This window comes from Leucoraja erinacea, chromosome 1 (assembly GCF_028641065.1).
Source record: "Leucoraja erinacea ecotype New England chromosome 1, Leri_hhj_1, whole genome shotgun sequence".
NCBI classification, from domain to species: Eukaryota; Metazoa; Chordata; class Chondrichthyes; order Rajiformes; family Rajidae; genus Leucoraja; species Leucoraja erinaceus.
Window position 1 is genome coordinate 167,706,654 of NC_073377.1, and position 14,150 is coordinate 167,720,803.

The 14,150-nt window shown below is 42.2% G+C and overlaps 1 protein-coding gene across 1 annotated transcript in view; it reads right to left on the reverse strand.

Annotated features, from left to right (window-relative positions):
* gab1 (GRB2-associated binding protein 1) overlaps window positions 1-14,150 on the reverse strand; it is a 316,599-nt gene that overhangs the window by 23,923 nt on the left and 278,526 nt on the right. Inside the window, exons 9-11 of the mRNA XM_055637022.1 lie at window positions 12,774-13,381; window positions 10,428-10,510; window positions 9,446-9,749 (exon numbers count right to left, since the gene is read on the reverse strand). Coding sequence (XP_055492997.1) covers window positions 9,446-9,749; window positions 10,428-10,510; window positions 12,774-13,381 — 995 coding nt within the window. The remainder of the gene's footprint in view (window positions 1-9,445; window positions 9,750-10,427; window positions 10,511-12,773; window positions 13,382-14,150) is intronic.

Below are 14,150 nucleotides of genomic sequence, written 5' to 3' on the forward strand. Positions count from 1 at the left end.
TGCAGTTTGTAATTTATATAAAGGGTTTGGATGTGAATGTAGGCGGCCTGCCCGGTTAGTGAGTTTGCGGGTGAGACTAAAATTGGTGGTATAATAGACACTTAATATTATCTCCGGTTACAACGGGATCTTGATCAACCTGGCTGGTTGGGTGAGGCCTGGTAAATGAAGTCTTATTCAACTAAATACGAGGTATTGTATTTTGGCAGGCTAAATCAGGCAGGGCTTAACAAAAGATGGTGTAGCCCTGGGGAGTGTTGTAGAACAGCATGAAAAGGAGTGATGTACCTAGGGTGCAGCTATATAATTCTATGAATGCGGTGATACAAGTAGGCAGGGTGTGAAGTTGGCGTTTTGCACCCTGCAGTCAGTGTATTAAGTACAGGAGTGGCTTGTACCACAAGTACGTCATGTTATAGTTTCATGTATACTGTCATGTACAATGATGGTGAGGCCACATTTGGAGAACAGTCGACCCTAGTTATTATTAACCTCATTATAACAGTTTCCGTACAGACGGAGCGTTGCCACAGTAATCAACCGCCGCTGTCTCTTTAAGAACGCACTTTGCTAATTAAACTGCGGGAATTCATTGAAATTGACAAGAATTGGTTTCCATCGACGCTTGTGCAATGATATTCTATTAAACAATGTGACGAACAGCCTCTGCAGTGACAAAAATAATTTTGTATTTGAAAACAACTCTTTGTTTCATGGAGCTGGCACTGACTGGGTGATTGGAGCGACTCCCTTACTCGGTTATAACAGACAATCGGCAATAACAGACACCATTCCCCCCCCCTGCTATGGTGCATTATAACAAGGTCTCCCCGTACTGCAGACAGGTCTAATGGCCCTGTTACACACACAAAGGAAGTCATTAAACTGGGGCTGAAGGGTGAACCTTGTAGAGGGGCATAGAAAATGGCAAATAACCACCATTCCTCAGGGTAACGGAGTCTAAGTCAAGAGTGCGCAGGCTTAAGGTGAGAGAGGAAAGATTTAAAAAGGGGCAACTTTTTCACACAGAAGATGGGGGTGCGTGCATGGAACGGACTGGCAGAGGAACTGGCGGAGGTTGTTATGAGGGTAATATTCAGGCAGGTACATCATGGATAGGAAAGATTTGGAGGGATATGGGCCAGGTTCAAGCAAATAGGATTAACTTAGTTAGATATGTATGAGTTGGGTCAAAGTGCCTGTTTCCATGCTGTGCTCCATGTAATGATTCCCCGAGACTGTTAGCATAGACTGCTCTCCAGATGTGGCCTCATCATCACCTTGTACAGCTACAGCATGATGCCCCATGATGTCCCATAGCATAGACTGCTCTCCAGATGTGGCCTTATCGTCACCTTGTACAGCTACAGCATGATGCCCCTTGATGTCCCATAGCATAGACTGCTCTCCAGATATGGCCTTATCGTCACCTTGTACAGCTACAGCATGATGCCCCATGATGTCCCATAGCATAGACTGCTCTCCAGATATGGCCTTATCGTCACCTTGTACAGCTACAGCATGATGCCCCTTGATGTCCCTGACTCTATTTTCAGCAATGGGGTGCAAAGAAGACAAAAACACCAATTGTCGCTGTAATCCCTTTGCATAATGGCTTTTGTTACCACAAATGGGCAGCTTTTACAATCAAACGTCACAACAGTAGATTCATATGGGTCATAGAATCATACATTGTGGAAACAAGTCCTTTGGCCCACCTTGCTTACACTAGCCAACATGTCCCAGCTACATTAGTCCCACCTGCCCGTGGTATAGGAGCAGGGAGGTTCTACTGAGGAAGGACATTATTGCCATAGAGGGAGTGCAGAGAAGGTTCACCAGACTGATTCCTGGGATGTCAGGACTGTCTTATGAAGAAAGACTGGATAGACTTGGTTTATACTCTCTAGAATTTAGGAGATTGAGAGGGGATCTTATAGAAACTTACAAAATTCTTAAGGGGTTGGACAGGCTAGATGCAGAAAGATTGCTCCCGATGTTGGGGAAGTCCAGGACAAGGGGTCACAGCTTAAGGATAAGGGGGAAATCCTTTAAAACCGAGATGACCGAGATTTTTTCACACAGAGAGTGGTGAATCTCTGGAACTCTCTGCCACAGAGGGTAGTTGAGGCCAGTTCATTGGCTATATTTAAGAGGGAGTTAGATGTGGCCCTTGTGGCTAAGGGGATCAGGGGGTATGGAGAGAAGGCAGGTACGGGATACTGAGTTGGATGATCAGCCATGATCATATTGAATGGCGGTGCAGGCTCGAAGGGCCGAATGGCCTACTCCTGCACCTAATTTCTATGTTTCTATGTTTCTATGTTGGGCCATACCCCTGTAAACCTGTCCGATCCATGTACCTGTCTCAATGTATCATAAATGCTGGTCATTTCATAATCTCTGTGGTGAGGCTGAGAATCTAAAATAAGAGCGCAGGAAGCAGGCCTATTTCTGCTTCCTGCAAAGGTACATAGGGAATAAATCCAGAGATGTCCCTGGAGTTCCGGAGTTTTGTTCAAACAAAATTACCAATGAAAATATTACGGTGGCCGTGAATGAAAATACTCTGGTTACCTTTGCAGAAAACACAAATAGACTTGCTTCCTGCACCCTGATTATACATTCCCAGTCTTGCCACAGAGATGAAATGACCAATGTTTAAGAAACATCTAAACAGGCACATGGATAGGACAGGTTTAGAGGGATATGGCCCAAACGCAGGCAGGTGGGGCTAGTGTGGCTGGGACATGTTGGCCGGTGTGGGCAAGTTGGGCCAATGGGCCAGTTTCCACGCTGTATCCGAGAGCATTAGACTCAAGTCTGTCAAAAGAACAGAAAGACCTTTCTCAGCATCAGCTGTTTTACCTACATGATCTGGGAATAGCTGAACAAAAGACGTGAAGTTCCCATAGTGTGTTGCAATAAAAGCAATCTGCATATATAAATCACTTAGAAACATAGAAAATAGGTGCAGGAGTAGGCCATTCGGCCCTTTGAGCCTGCACCGCCATTCAATATGATCATGGCTGATCATCCAACTCAGTATCCCGTACCTGCTTTCTCTCCATACCCCCTGATCCCCTTGGCCACAAGGGCCACATCTAACTCCCTCTTAAATATAGCCAATTAACTGGCCTCGACTACCCTCTGCGGCAGAGAGTTCCAGATATTCACCACTCTCTGTGTGAAAAAAGTTCTCCTCATCTCGTTTTTAAAGGATTTCCCCCTTATCCTTAAGCTGTGACCCCTTGTCCTGGACTTCCCCAACATCGGGAGCATTCTTCCTGCATCTAGCCTGTCCAACCCCTTAAGAATTTTGTAAGTTTCTATAAGATCCCCTCTCAATCTCCTAAATTCTAGAGAGTATAAACCAAGTCTATCCAGTCTTTCTTCATAAGACAGTCCTGACATCCCAGGAATCAGTCTGGTGAACCTTCTCTGCACTCCCTCTATGGCAATAATGTCCTTCCTCAGGTTTGGAGACCAAAACTGTACGCAATACTCCAGGTGTGGTCTCACCAAGACCCTGTACAACTGCAGTAGAACCTCCCTGCTCCTATACTCAAATCTTTTAACATGGCAATTAATTCAAACACTTCACAAGAGTTAACTGATGCTGCAATCATACAAGGTAAATCTCTAAACGAGACAGGAATTAACAAACGTATACACTACCACTATCAACATACCCACTAAAAACAGGAACAAATCAATTCTGAGGAAAATGTTCTACAAATACTTGTTCATGCATTCCTTTTACCAGGTTGCAAATATATATATTTTAAATTTACCACGCACCTTTTACAGCACATTTCTTCAATAACATATCTCCATAATGAAAATATCTCATATGCCAATCTCAATTTGCAATGCTACAGGAAATTTGCCATTCCTGCCATCAATTGTACTCAATATTCTCTGGTAGGAGGTAACAATCAATGCAAATACATGTCATTGCTTGCCACAGCAGCCATAAGAAAATGTGTCTTTGGAAGATTGCAATTTGCTGCTTGTTTGTAGTGAACAAAGATAGGGAAATGAAATTTGGACCTAGTTCTTCGTCTAGTTAACAAAAACGATGGAGGAATTGGTTCCCAGTTGATACTACCTTGAGTAATGTGGACAGTAATGTTTCACAACTGCAAACATCATTCATTGGAGGCTGCAGATTTCACAGAATCATCTGCCTAGGCTTTACAAAATGCGCAGAAGATCGTCTCTGGTGGGACAAAGGGAAATTCCAGATATTTCCCCCCCCCCCCCCCTGTGTCTTCCACAAAGCATCCAACAAAACAAGGGACATGTACAAGGATTTGAGTATAGGAGCAGGGAGGTTCTACTGCAGTTGTACAGGGTCTGGGTGAGACCACACCTGGAGTATTGCGTACAGTTTTGGTCTCCTAATCTGAGGAAGGACATTCTTGCCATAGAGGATTTGAGTAGAGGAGCAGGGAGGTTCTGCTGCAGTTGTACAGGGTCTTGGTGAGACCACACCTGGAGTATTGCGTACAGTTTTGGTCTCCAAATCTGAGGAAGGACATTATTGCCATAGAGGGAGTGCAGAGAAGGTTCACCAGACTGATTCCTGGGATGTCAGGACTGTCTTATGAAGAAAGACTGGATAGACTTGGTTTATACTCTCTAGAATTTAGGAGATTGAGAGGGGATCTTATAGAAACTTACAAAATTCTTAAGGGGTTGGACAGGCTAGATGCAGGAAGATTGCTCCCGATGTTGGGGAAGTCCAGGACAAGGGGTCACAGCTTAAGGATAAGGGGGAAATCCTTTAAAACTGAGATGAGAAGAACTTTTTTCCCCACACAGAGAGTGGTGAATCTCTGGAACTCTCTGCCGCAGAGGGTAGTGGAGGCCAGTTCATTGGCTATATTTAAGAGGGAGTTAGATGTGGCCCTTGTGGCTAAGGGGATCAGAGGGTATGGAGAGAAGGCAGGTACGGGATACTGAGTTGGATGATCAGCCATGATCATATTGAATGGCGGTGCAGGCTCGAAGGGCCGAATGGCCTACTCCTGCACCTAATTTCTATGTTTCTATGTTTCCATGTACCCAATTTTGAAGTTCTCAAAGAGTTTCAGGATGAATTCCACCTCCTTACTCCCTACGGCTTTGCCTGGAGAGCATTTTGACAATCCGCTGGCAAAAACATCCTCAATTTGCAACGAAGCATTTAATGAACGCAACTCCAAATGAACAACATCAACAAACCATCAACAGCAATGACAGCAACAATGTAATCAGAACCATTTTCAGCAGACAAGGGATTGCTGGCCACTGACTGCATTTCCTTCATGTCAAATAAGATCAGACACCGACACTCAAGTGTATTGTGACTCAAGGCAAAGAGCAAATCTATTTAGAATTTTAATATGTGCGATAAGCAAATTCTTAAGTTGCCTAAAATTGTCCTTAAAATGGCTGCTTTGTGCACAGTAGCAATAAAATAAACTCAGTCATGCAGTGAAGATATTTTCATGCTATATCTGCAACATAGTGGGTGGGAATTTTATAATTCCAGAGCAGTGAATCATGTGTTCAGCACTTCTGATCAAGTAAGAGATTACAAATTCAAATCCCACTCGATGTTTGAGTACTCGAGATATAGGCTGAAATATACGGAAAATCCTCGTAAAAATAAGAGTTATTTGGGAAAAATCTTCTCCCGCAACGTTGATTACACTGTGAGTTGGGTCGGGTTGGGTTGGGTCCGGTTACGGAAATGGATTAAAAAAAGGTCCACGTTCCACTCCGTTGCATACTACACGTCAGCCCATTGCAATGAGCAGGAGTGGTCTATCTTGCTATAGGATCTTTGCTTAATACTGCTATCTTAGTAGTGGTCCAGTCATTGAGATAAGCTGGTAACTGAAATCCTGTCTACCTCCTCAGAAAGATGTACATATATGTCTAGGAATCTATTTTGAAGAGCAGTGGAGTTATCAACAGTGGTGCTAGACAAACTGTATCTCTAAACCAAATTCCACTAGAACATAATTCTATATATTTCCCTTCATGGGGGCTTTCTGTGTGCAAGAATCTTGTTGCCTGAATTGCAGCAGCCACTTTCGAAAATATTTCAAAACACTTTGGGATGTCCCAAATCTAGAAAGGCTTTGTATGAATGCACATACTTTATTCCCTGTGATCCCCTATATCACTGCAAATTAGTTGAGACTAGGAACACTGATTGCATGGAGTGGGGGCTAAGAAAGAACAGGGGGTGGTCCATCGAGGGGATTTATCTCAGTCGCTGCATCAAAAAGGCTGGTAGTATCATCAAGGACCCACACCATCCTGGCCACACACTCATCTCCCTGCTACCTTCAGGTAGAAGGTACAGGAGCCTGAAGACTGCAACAACCAGGTTCAGGAATAGCTACTTCCCCACAGCCAACAGGCTATTAAACCTGGCTCGGACAAAACTCTGAACATTAATAGCCCATTATCTGTTATTTGCACTTGATCAGTTTATTTATTCATGTGTGTATATATTTATACAATGGTATATGGACACGCTGATCTGTTCTGTAGTAAATGCCTACTATGTTCTGTGTGCTGAAGCAAAGCAAGAATTTCATTGTCCTATCAGGGACACATGACAATAAACTCACTTGAACTTGAACTTGAACTTGCTGTGAGCAAACTGTTCAGGTAACATTTGTCAGCGTTTAATATGCATATTATTCTCACCAGGAGCTTAATAAAATGGCAAGCCATTAATCTTAATACTGTGAAAAGATGTCGAAACACAATTGTATAATTTATCTATATTAACACACGAGTTGTGTGCTGAGTGTATCTTGAGATGTATACTTGCTCAGTGAACAAGAATACAGTTCAGACCCATGTACTGAACTGTCATGTCAGAAATACATTGCATTGAGTGCATTCTCTCCCCTAGCCTGCTGTTACTGGCAACAAGATAGCAAATGAACCTAGTGACAATAATCATGCAGGGAACTTTGATTCACTGCCTTAATGTAACATAAACAATCATTCTAAGACTTCATTTATTTTGCAAATATTGTTAAAATTAACTCATTTCTCAGCAGCAGGTGCAAAGTGGTGCTTAAGTACTAACATAGCCAACAGCATCCTTCACCAGCAGCAGGTGCCCAAGAAAAGCATTTGGCAGTAAGTATACTCAAAGCCCAGGTGCAAGAGCACACTACAATGTGTATACATTAAAAAAACAAGCATCACGTATAGTCACAGTACAAACACAATCACAATAGTTTAGCATTTCCCATTTAAAAACTGCTGCAAAAGTAGCTTTCCACAGCAGGACAAGAACAAATGGATGTGGTTTACTGCAATAATCATAATTAAACTATAACGTTCGAGCTGTCCAAGGTAATTTTGTATAGGTAGAACTTTTTGGATCATATATGTCTGAATAATGTCACTTCCCAATCATTGACGAAACTAATTACTGAAAATGAAAAATTACTGTCAGTGAACCAACAAAAACTATCTACATGTTGTGGTACACCAATATAGGATTATAACGTTACAAACATTTAAGAGGGTAGGTGTCTTTGTAGCATGAAATAGATTAGCACCAGATTTCTAGGAATTCTACACCAGGCTAATTAAGGATGGATGAAAAGTGACTGTACAGATCACTTTGTTCGTGATAATGTATTCAAATAAATCTCAAATTAAGATAAAAATTATGTTTACTTTTGAATTTGTAGTTCTAGTAATGAATATAAATTGTAAGAAAAAGTTTTGAATCCAATTTCTCTGTTTCAAATCTGATTTCTATCATATAATCAGACTTGGTTTGTACTCGGGGGATTGAGGGGGGATCTTATAGATTGCAGCATCTGTTAACTCTTGTGAAGTGTTTGAATTAATTGCCATGTTAAAAGATTATAGGAGCAGGGAGGTTCTACTGCAAACAGGGTTTTGGTGAACCCACCTGGAGTATTGCGTACAGTTTTGGTCTCCAAATCTGAGGAAGGACATTATTGCCATAGAGGGAGTGCAGAGAAGGTTCACCAGACTGATTCCTGGGATGTCGGGTCTTATGAAGAAAGACTGGATAGACTTGGTTTATACTCTCTAGAATTTAGGAGATTGAGAGGGGATCTTATAGAAACGTACAAAATTCTTAAGGGGTTGGACAGGCTAGATTCAGGAAGATTGTTCCCGATGTTGGGGAAGTCCAGAACAAGGGGTCACAGCTTAAGGATAAGGGGGAAATCCTTTAGGACCGAGATGAGAAAAACATTTTTCACACAGAGAGTGGTGAATCTCTGGAACTCTCTGCCACAGAAGGTAGTTGAGGCCACAGTTCATTGGCTATATTTAAGAAGGAGTTAGATGAGGTGGAATCTCATATAGATAGGGTGGTAAAGAAAGCTTTTGGTATGCTAGCCTTTATAAATCAGAGCATTGAGTATAGAAGCTGGGATGTAATGTTAAAATTGTACAAGGCATTGGTGAGACCAAATCTGGAGTATGGTGTACAATTTTGGTCGCCCAATTATAGGAAGAATGTCAACAAAATAGAGAGAGTACAGAGGAGATTTACTAGAATGTTGCCTGGGTTTCAACAACTAAGTTACAGAGAAAGGTTGAATAAGTTAGGTCTTTATTCTCTGGAGCGCAGAAGGTTAAGGGGGGACCTGATAGAGGTCTTTAAAATGATGAGAGGGATAGACAGAGTTGATGTGGACAAGCTTTTCCCTTTGAGAATAGGGAAGATTCAAACAAGAGGACATGAATTAAGGGACAGAAGTTTAGGGGTAACATGAGGGGGAACTTCTTTACGCAGAGAGTGGTAGCGGTGTGGAATGAGCTTCCAGTGGAAGTGGTGGAGGCAGGTTCGTTGGTATCATTTAAAAATAAATTGGATAGGCATATGGATGAGAAAGGAATGGAGGGTTATGGTATGAGTGCAGGCAGGTGGGACTAAGGGGAAAAAAAAAGTTGTTCGGCACGGACTTGTAGGGCCGAGATGGCCTGTTTCCGTGCTGTAATTGTTATATGGTTATATGGTTATATGAGGCCCTTGTGGCTAAAGGGATCAGGGGGTATGGAGAGAAGGCAGGTACAGGATACTGAGTTGGATGATCAGCCATGATCATATTGAATGGCAGTGCAGGCTCGAAGGGCCGAATGGCCTACTCCTGCACCTATTTTCTATGTTTCTATAAGTGCACGTGAGCTTGTAAGTATATTTTTGATTAGTTCCACCCCTAAAACGTGCACAAATTTCCATACTTTTAATTTTCATCTTCAGCAGAAATTGTTCAAAATTTGAAATTGTGATGCCAAGTTTGGTTTTGGTTTTTCAATAAACTATTTTGTACCAGAAGTGTCTCGCGATAAAGTTAAAATAGTTATGAGTTGTGTATTTTTAACTCGGCATGGTTAAACCAAGAAACAAACAAACACAGAAGGGATGTAATCTTACCTTTCCGGTCAGGTTTAAGGTTTCTGTCCACTGGTGGTGGCTGGCAGTCAGCATTAGGTACTGGTCTCCTGGGAGGAGTTTTGGGGCTTACCCTGAAACCCATGTGTGCTGGAGGTGGCACTTGCATTCCCAACGTGGGGAAGTCAAAAGTACTCGGTGTCATTGCAACATAATTAGTGTCCTGGACTGGCTCCGAGTGGCTGACGGAATGCAGGCGAGGCGGAGAGCTCGCATCCATGGGCACATAGTTCTGGTCAGCTTCATCAGTACTCAAACTTGCTAGCGGCATCATACCCTTCTTTTGCTTAAAGTAGAAGAAAACAAAGTTTGCAATCGTTTTCACCAAGGTAATTTAACATCGGACAACGCTCACCTGAATTGTGGTTCGCTTGTTGTACTTGAGTGTAATCTCGCCTCCAAATTGGGAAGCACTCAGCTCAAGCCCCAGCATAGGACTTGTGCACCAGCTAGGATGTTCTGCGTTGACCAAGAGGATATCAAAGCTAAGGAGTCTAGAAAACCCATTGCGCTATTTAAGTAGCAGAGCATTAGGCTCTCAATATCCGGGCCAACGTTCCAACCACATCATCAAAACATGTTAAGTGGTCATTGATACTATTGCAAATTCCGAGATCTTACAGTATGAGGCTTGCCCATTATGTTTGTCTGCATTACATCGTAGCTTCAATTCAGAAGTAATTCAATGGCTGATGGGAGCTTTGGGTGACCCCGATAACTTAAAAACACTGTGATATGTATGGCTTAGTACCATCACAAACATGATGTGCATTCTGAAATAATGGTATGCATACACTTGCCAAATTTGTTATATAAAAAAACACACACTATACATATTACATACACTCCAGTGCAAAATTAGGCTATGAAATATAGCTTTATATTTTGTCAAAAGATAAATGAAATACATGAAATATTTCTTTATATATCATTTTTGATACCAAAACAATTAAAATATACTTACTAGGTAACTGCTAAAGCCTTCCCCAAGATCTACTGAATTTGAAAATTTTCTGGGAATATCATAGCTATCTTGAGGACCACAGTCTGCAAAAGAATGGTCACAAAAAAAAAACAATATGCTGTTTTAGTGAAGAAATTCACTCTCGTTATTGAACCGTGTGTAAGTGAATAAGCCAATAGTTTGAAGTTCAAATTAAATTGCACCTCTCTAACCTCTTTTTAAAAATGACAACTGAGACCATATTCAAGTGTATATTATTTTCTGTGCAAGCCACAAAAATGCATCGATTGTAAAACCTCATAATGCCTGAGGGGTGGTATATTTATTCATTTGGTTGATTCTCAAACCACAGAGCTACTGCAAGTTAATATGAAATTGTTAGCAAAACATGAAGAAATTATTTGAGACGAATATGACAAAATAAATAAATGTGTAGAAGTTACTCAGTGCCAGAGACTCATCCATGCCTTCATTTCCTCCCGACTGGACTATTGCAACTCACTTCTCCTTGGCATCAGCTCCACCTACATCAACCGACTCCAACTGGTCCAGAACGCAGCCACCCGACTCATCACCCACACCAAATCCTGGCATCACATCACTCCAGTCCTCAAACAACTTCACTGGCTTCCCATCTCCCACCGGATCACCTACAAAATCCTGATCCTCATCTACAAAGCCCTTCACCATCTGTCCCCCCCCCCCCATATCTCACTGACCTCCTCTCCCCCTACCAACCCTCACGGTCCCTCAGATCCACATCAGCCGGTCTCCTCTCCATCCACAAGTCCAACCTCCGCAGTTTTGGGGACAGAGCCTTCTCCAGGGCAGCTCCCAGGCTCTGGAACTCCCTCCCCCAACTGATCCGCAATTCCGTGTCCCTCACCATCTTCCAGTCCCGCCTCAAGACCCATCTCTTCACCTCTGCCTATCCTTAGCCCCACGTGCCGTCCCTTTTCATCTGTGCATTAATTGCCTCATACTGTGTTTTGTATTGTGTACTAGTCATGTCTCTACTATTTATTTCATTCCCCTTACATGTTTTTCCTCTACCTGCTAAATTTTTGTAAGGTGTCCTTGAGACTCTTGAAAGGCGCCCATAAATAAAATTTATTATTATTATTATTATTATTATCTCAGTCTCCATCTTCATTTATTAAGCACGTCTATTTATTAGATACCAGATCCTACTTATCTCAGTTGTTCAAAACAGAAACAGGAGCTCGAATGAAGACGTAACATTTTATGTTAAGAAAAGCTGCAGTACCAATCATTCATTCATTCATTCATTCATTCATTCATTCATTCATTCATTCAGAAATGAAAATATAAAAGAAGTTAGTAGCAATAATGAATTAAGACATGGATGTGAGTCACTTGAGTACAATTCCAGTTCACACCAGAAATTGACTGGGTAGCAAACCACTCACCCAGGGAGAGCAAGAAGATTGAATATACCTCGCTAAACACAAACGCCACCAGAACTCGCATGCACGCTCCCTATACTTTGGCAAAACACCAGTAGCAGGACGTGGACCAGTTCTTAAATGTAGCAAATAAAATGATCTTGCTATTCTAGACAGCAAAATCAGCCAGTGCCAGATTTATCAAATGAAAGTTAAAAGGTATTAAAACATGTTTTACTATGTACCTTCCGTCTGCTATTAGGTCATGAGGTCAAAAGTGATAGGAGCAAAATTAGGCCATTTGGCCCATCAAGTCTACTCCGCCATTCAATCATGGCCGGTCTATCTCTTTCTCCCAACCCCATTCTTCTACCTTCTCCCCCATAACTCTTGTATCCGTACTAATCAATACTATTCAGACTATTAAAGAGCTAATCTGAAAGGTATTTGAGTTTCCAGGTTTCCAGATACATCTGAATGGTGACTTCCTCATGTAATATCCCACTGGACAAGCACAAACTTGTCCAAACAGACTAATGTTCAAACTGTTAACCATACCTTATCCTTTGTTGACTTCACTTTTCAAAGAACATTCTTTTCTCAAAAACATTTTTCCTCCCCTCACTTAAAAGCGTTGATTCTTCAAATTGGTTATGATTAATAGAAGAGAGAATTTTGTTAGATTATTCAACTATGAAGGGAATAATATCCAAGCTAATTCTTGATCATACCTAATATACATTCATATTTTTTTTATGGGAGATCACTGCATATCGATCAGAAAACTAATTTACTCTTCCTCTCACTAGCCACAAATCAGTTGGACGAACTCTTCGTGCAGTTACTACATTTCTCAGCACCACCTGGCCAATGGATCTGTTTGGTTTCTGCACGCTTCAATGTGTAAACTGGTTGCGTTCCCGTAACTCGCTGAACTGACCTTTTCGAAGCCAGTGGCCTTCCACCGTGCCAATGGTGTTGCTTCGAAGAGTTTTGCCGGACGTGGGAACGCTGTAATTGGTATCGGCCTCGGAGGATGATCGAGGTACGCAGTAGGTGTCCACTGGGGAGCGGTCGTGAGACAAATAAGGTTTTGGTGGGCGAGGTGGGGGAATGTCTGGTATAGGCTCCAACTTTGAGCAACTTTGACTCAGTGTCCCCTCTCCCGAAGGCCGCGGAATCTGATATGTGCCTCCTGGTGTTGGAGGGATGTCGTAACACACTGAAATCTGTCTCATTTGATTCTCCACGCCAGATATCCGTGACGGTGTGTTAAATACATATAAATCTCCTTCACTATCAGCGGCCGACAGCGAACAAGTTCCGGCAGTGATGTCTGGAGAATAACTCCTAGGCAGGTTGTAAAGGCTTGACTCTGTAGACTTTGAAGCGAATCTAGGCGGGGGAGAATCGTAAAAACATGGCTGTGAGAAGAAGCCATTCATCGCCTGTTTAGGTGCGGGCGGCGCTGGAGGTTTGTGTGAAGGGACATTGTCATTACAGTCAGTTTCTGATGATGTGGACTTGGTTGAAGAATCTGCAAGCAACCTAGAAAACAAATCAGACCGGTTCAGACATTATTTCTCACTCTTGTGCCTTCCGCAGTGTGGCATCAGTGATCAACGCAAATCAACATCTCACAATCAGTGTCCCTTGTATTGGGGGGGGGGGGGGGAAAGTTATTTCAGGCAGGCAATTTAGCAAGCCCAACTTTTCTTGTGGACAGAGTCGTAATCTTTGGATTGGAATTCATAACACGAATTTTGCAATAACTTCAAACCATATCAAGGAATTGATAGTTGAGGTCAGACTTTCGGTGGACAAAGGATTTCTCCTTCACTAATATAACTGACCACGGCTGAAAAGGTGGGGCTGCTGCTGCCAGTGCATCACCAAGCAGACCAGAGAAAGTCAATTTGTGCAAAAGGTATACATGCAGGTCAGAAATTTTACATTCTCAACTTCAAATGCATTTTCTTTCCGATATAAACTGGAATAACATATTAACCTCTCACAAACCTCAGCTCAATCCAAAATTCTGCTACCAAATCCCTTTTCCCCCATCAGTTCTCATACAACCATAACCCTCAGCTTTGCCAATTTACATGAAATAATTAAAGAAAATCTCACAGGTGTTTAAAAGCTTCCTGGTTTAACTTCCCCGCCTCCTTCCATATGATGTCGACGTGACTCCTCAGAATGGTATTTTGTACCATATCAGCTGCATCATCTATTCTATCACACCTGATACTATTTTGCACTCAGACCTTTATCACCTACCTGATAACCATTTTGCATCGTCCCACAGAGACTCCTT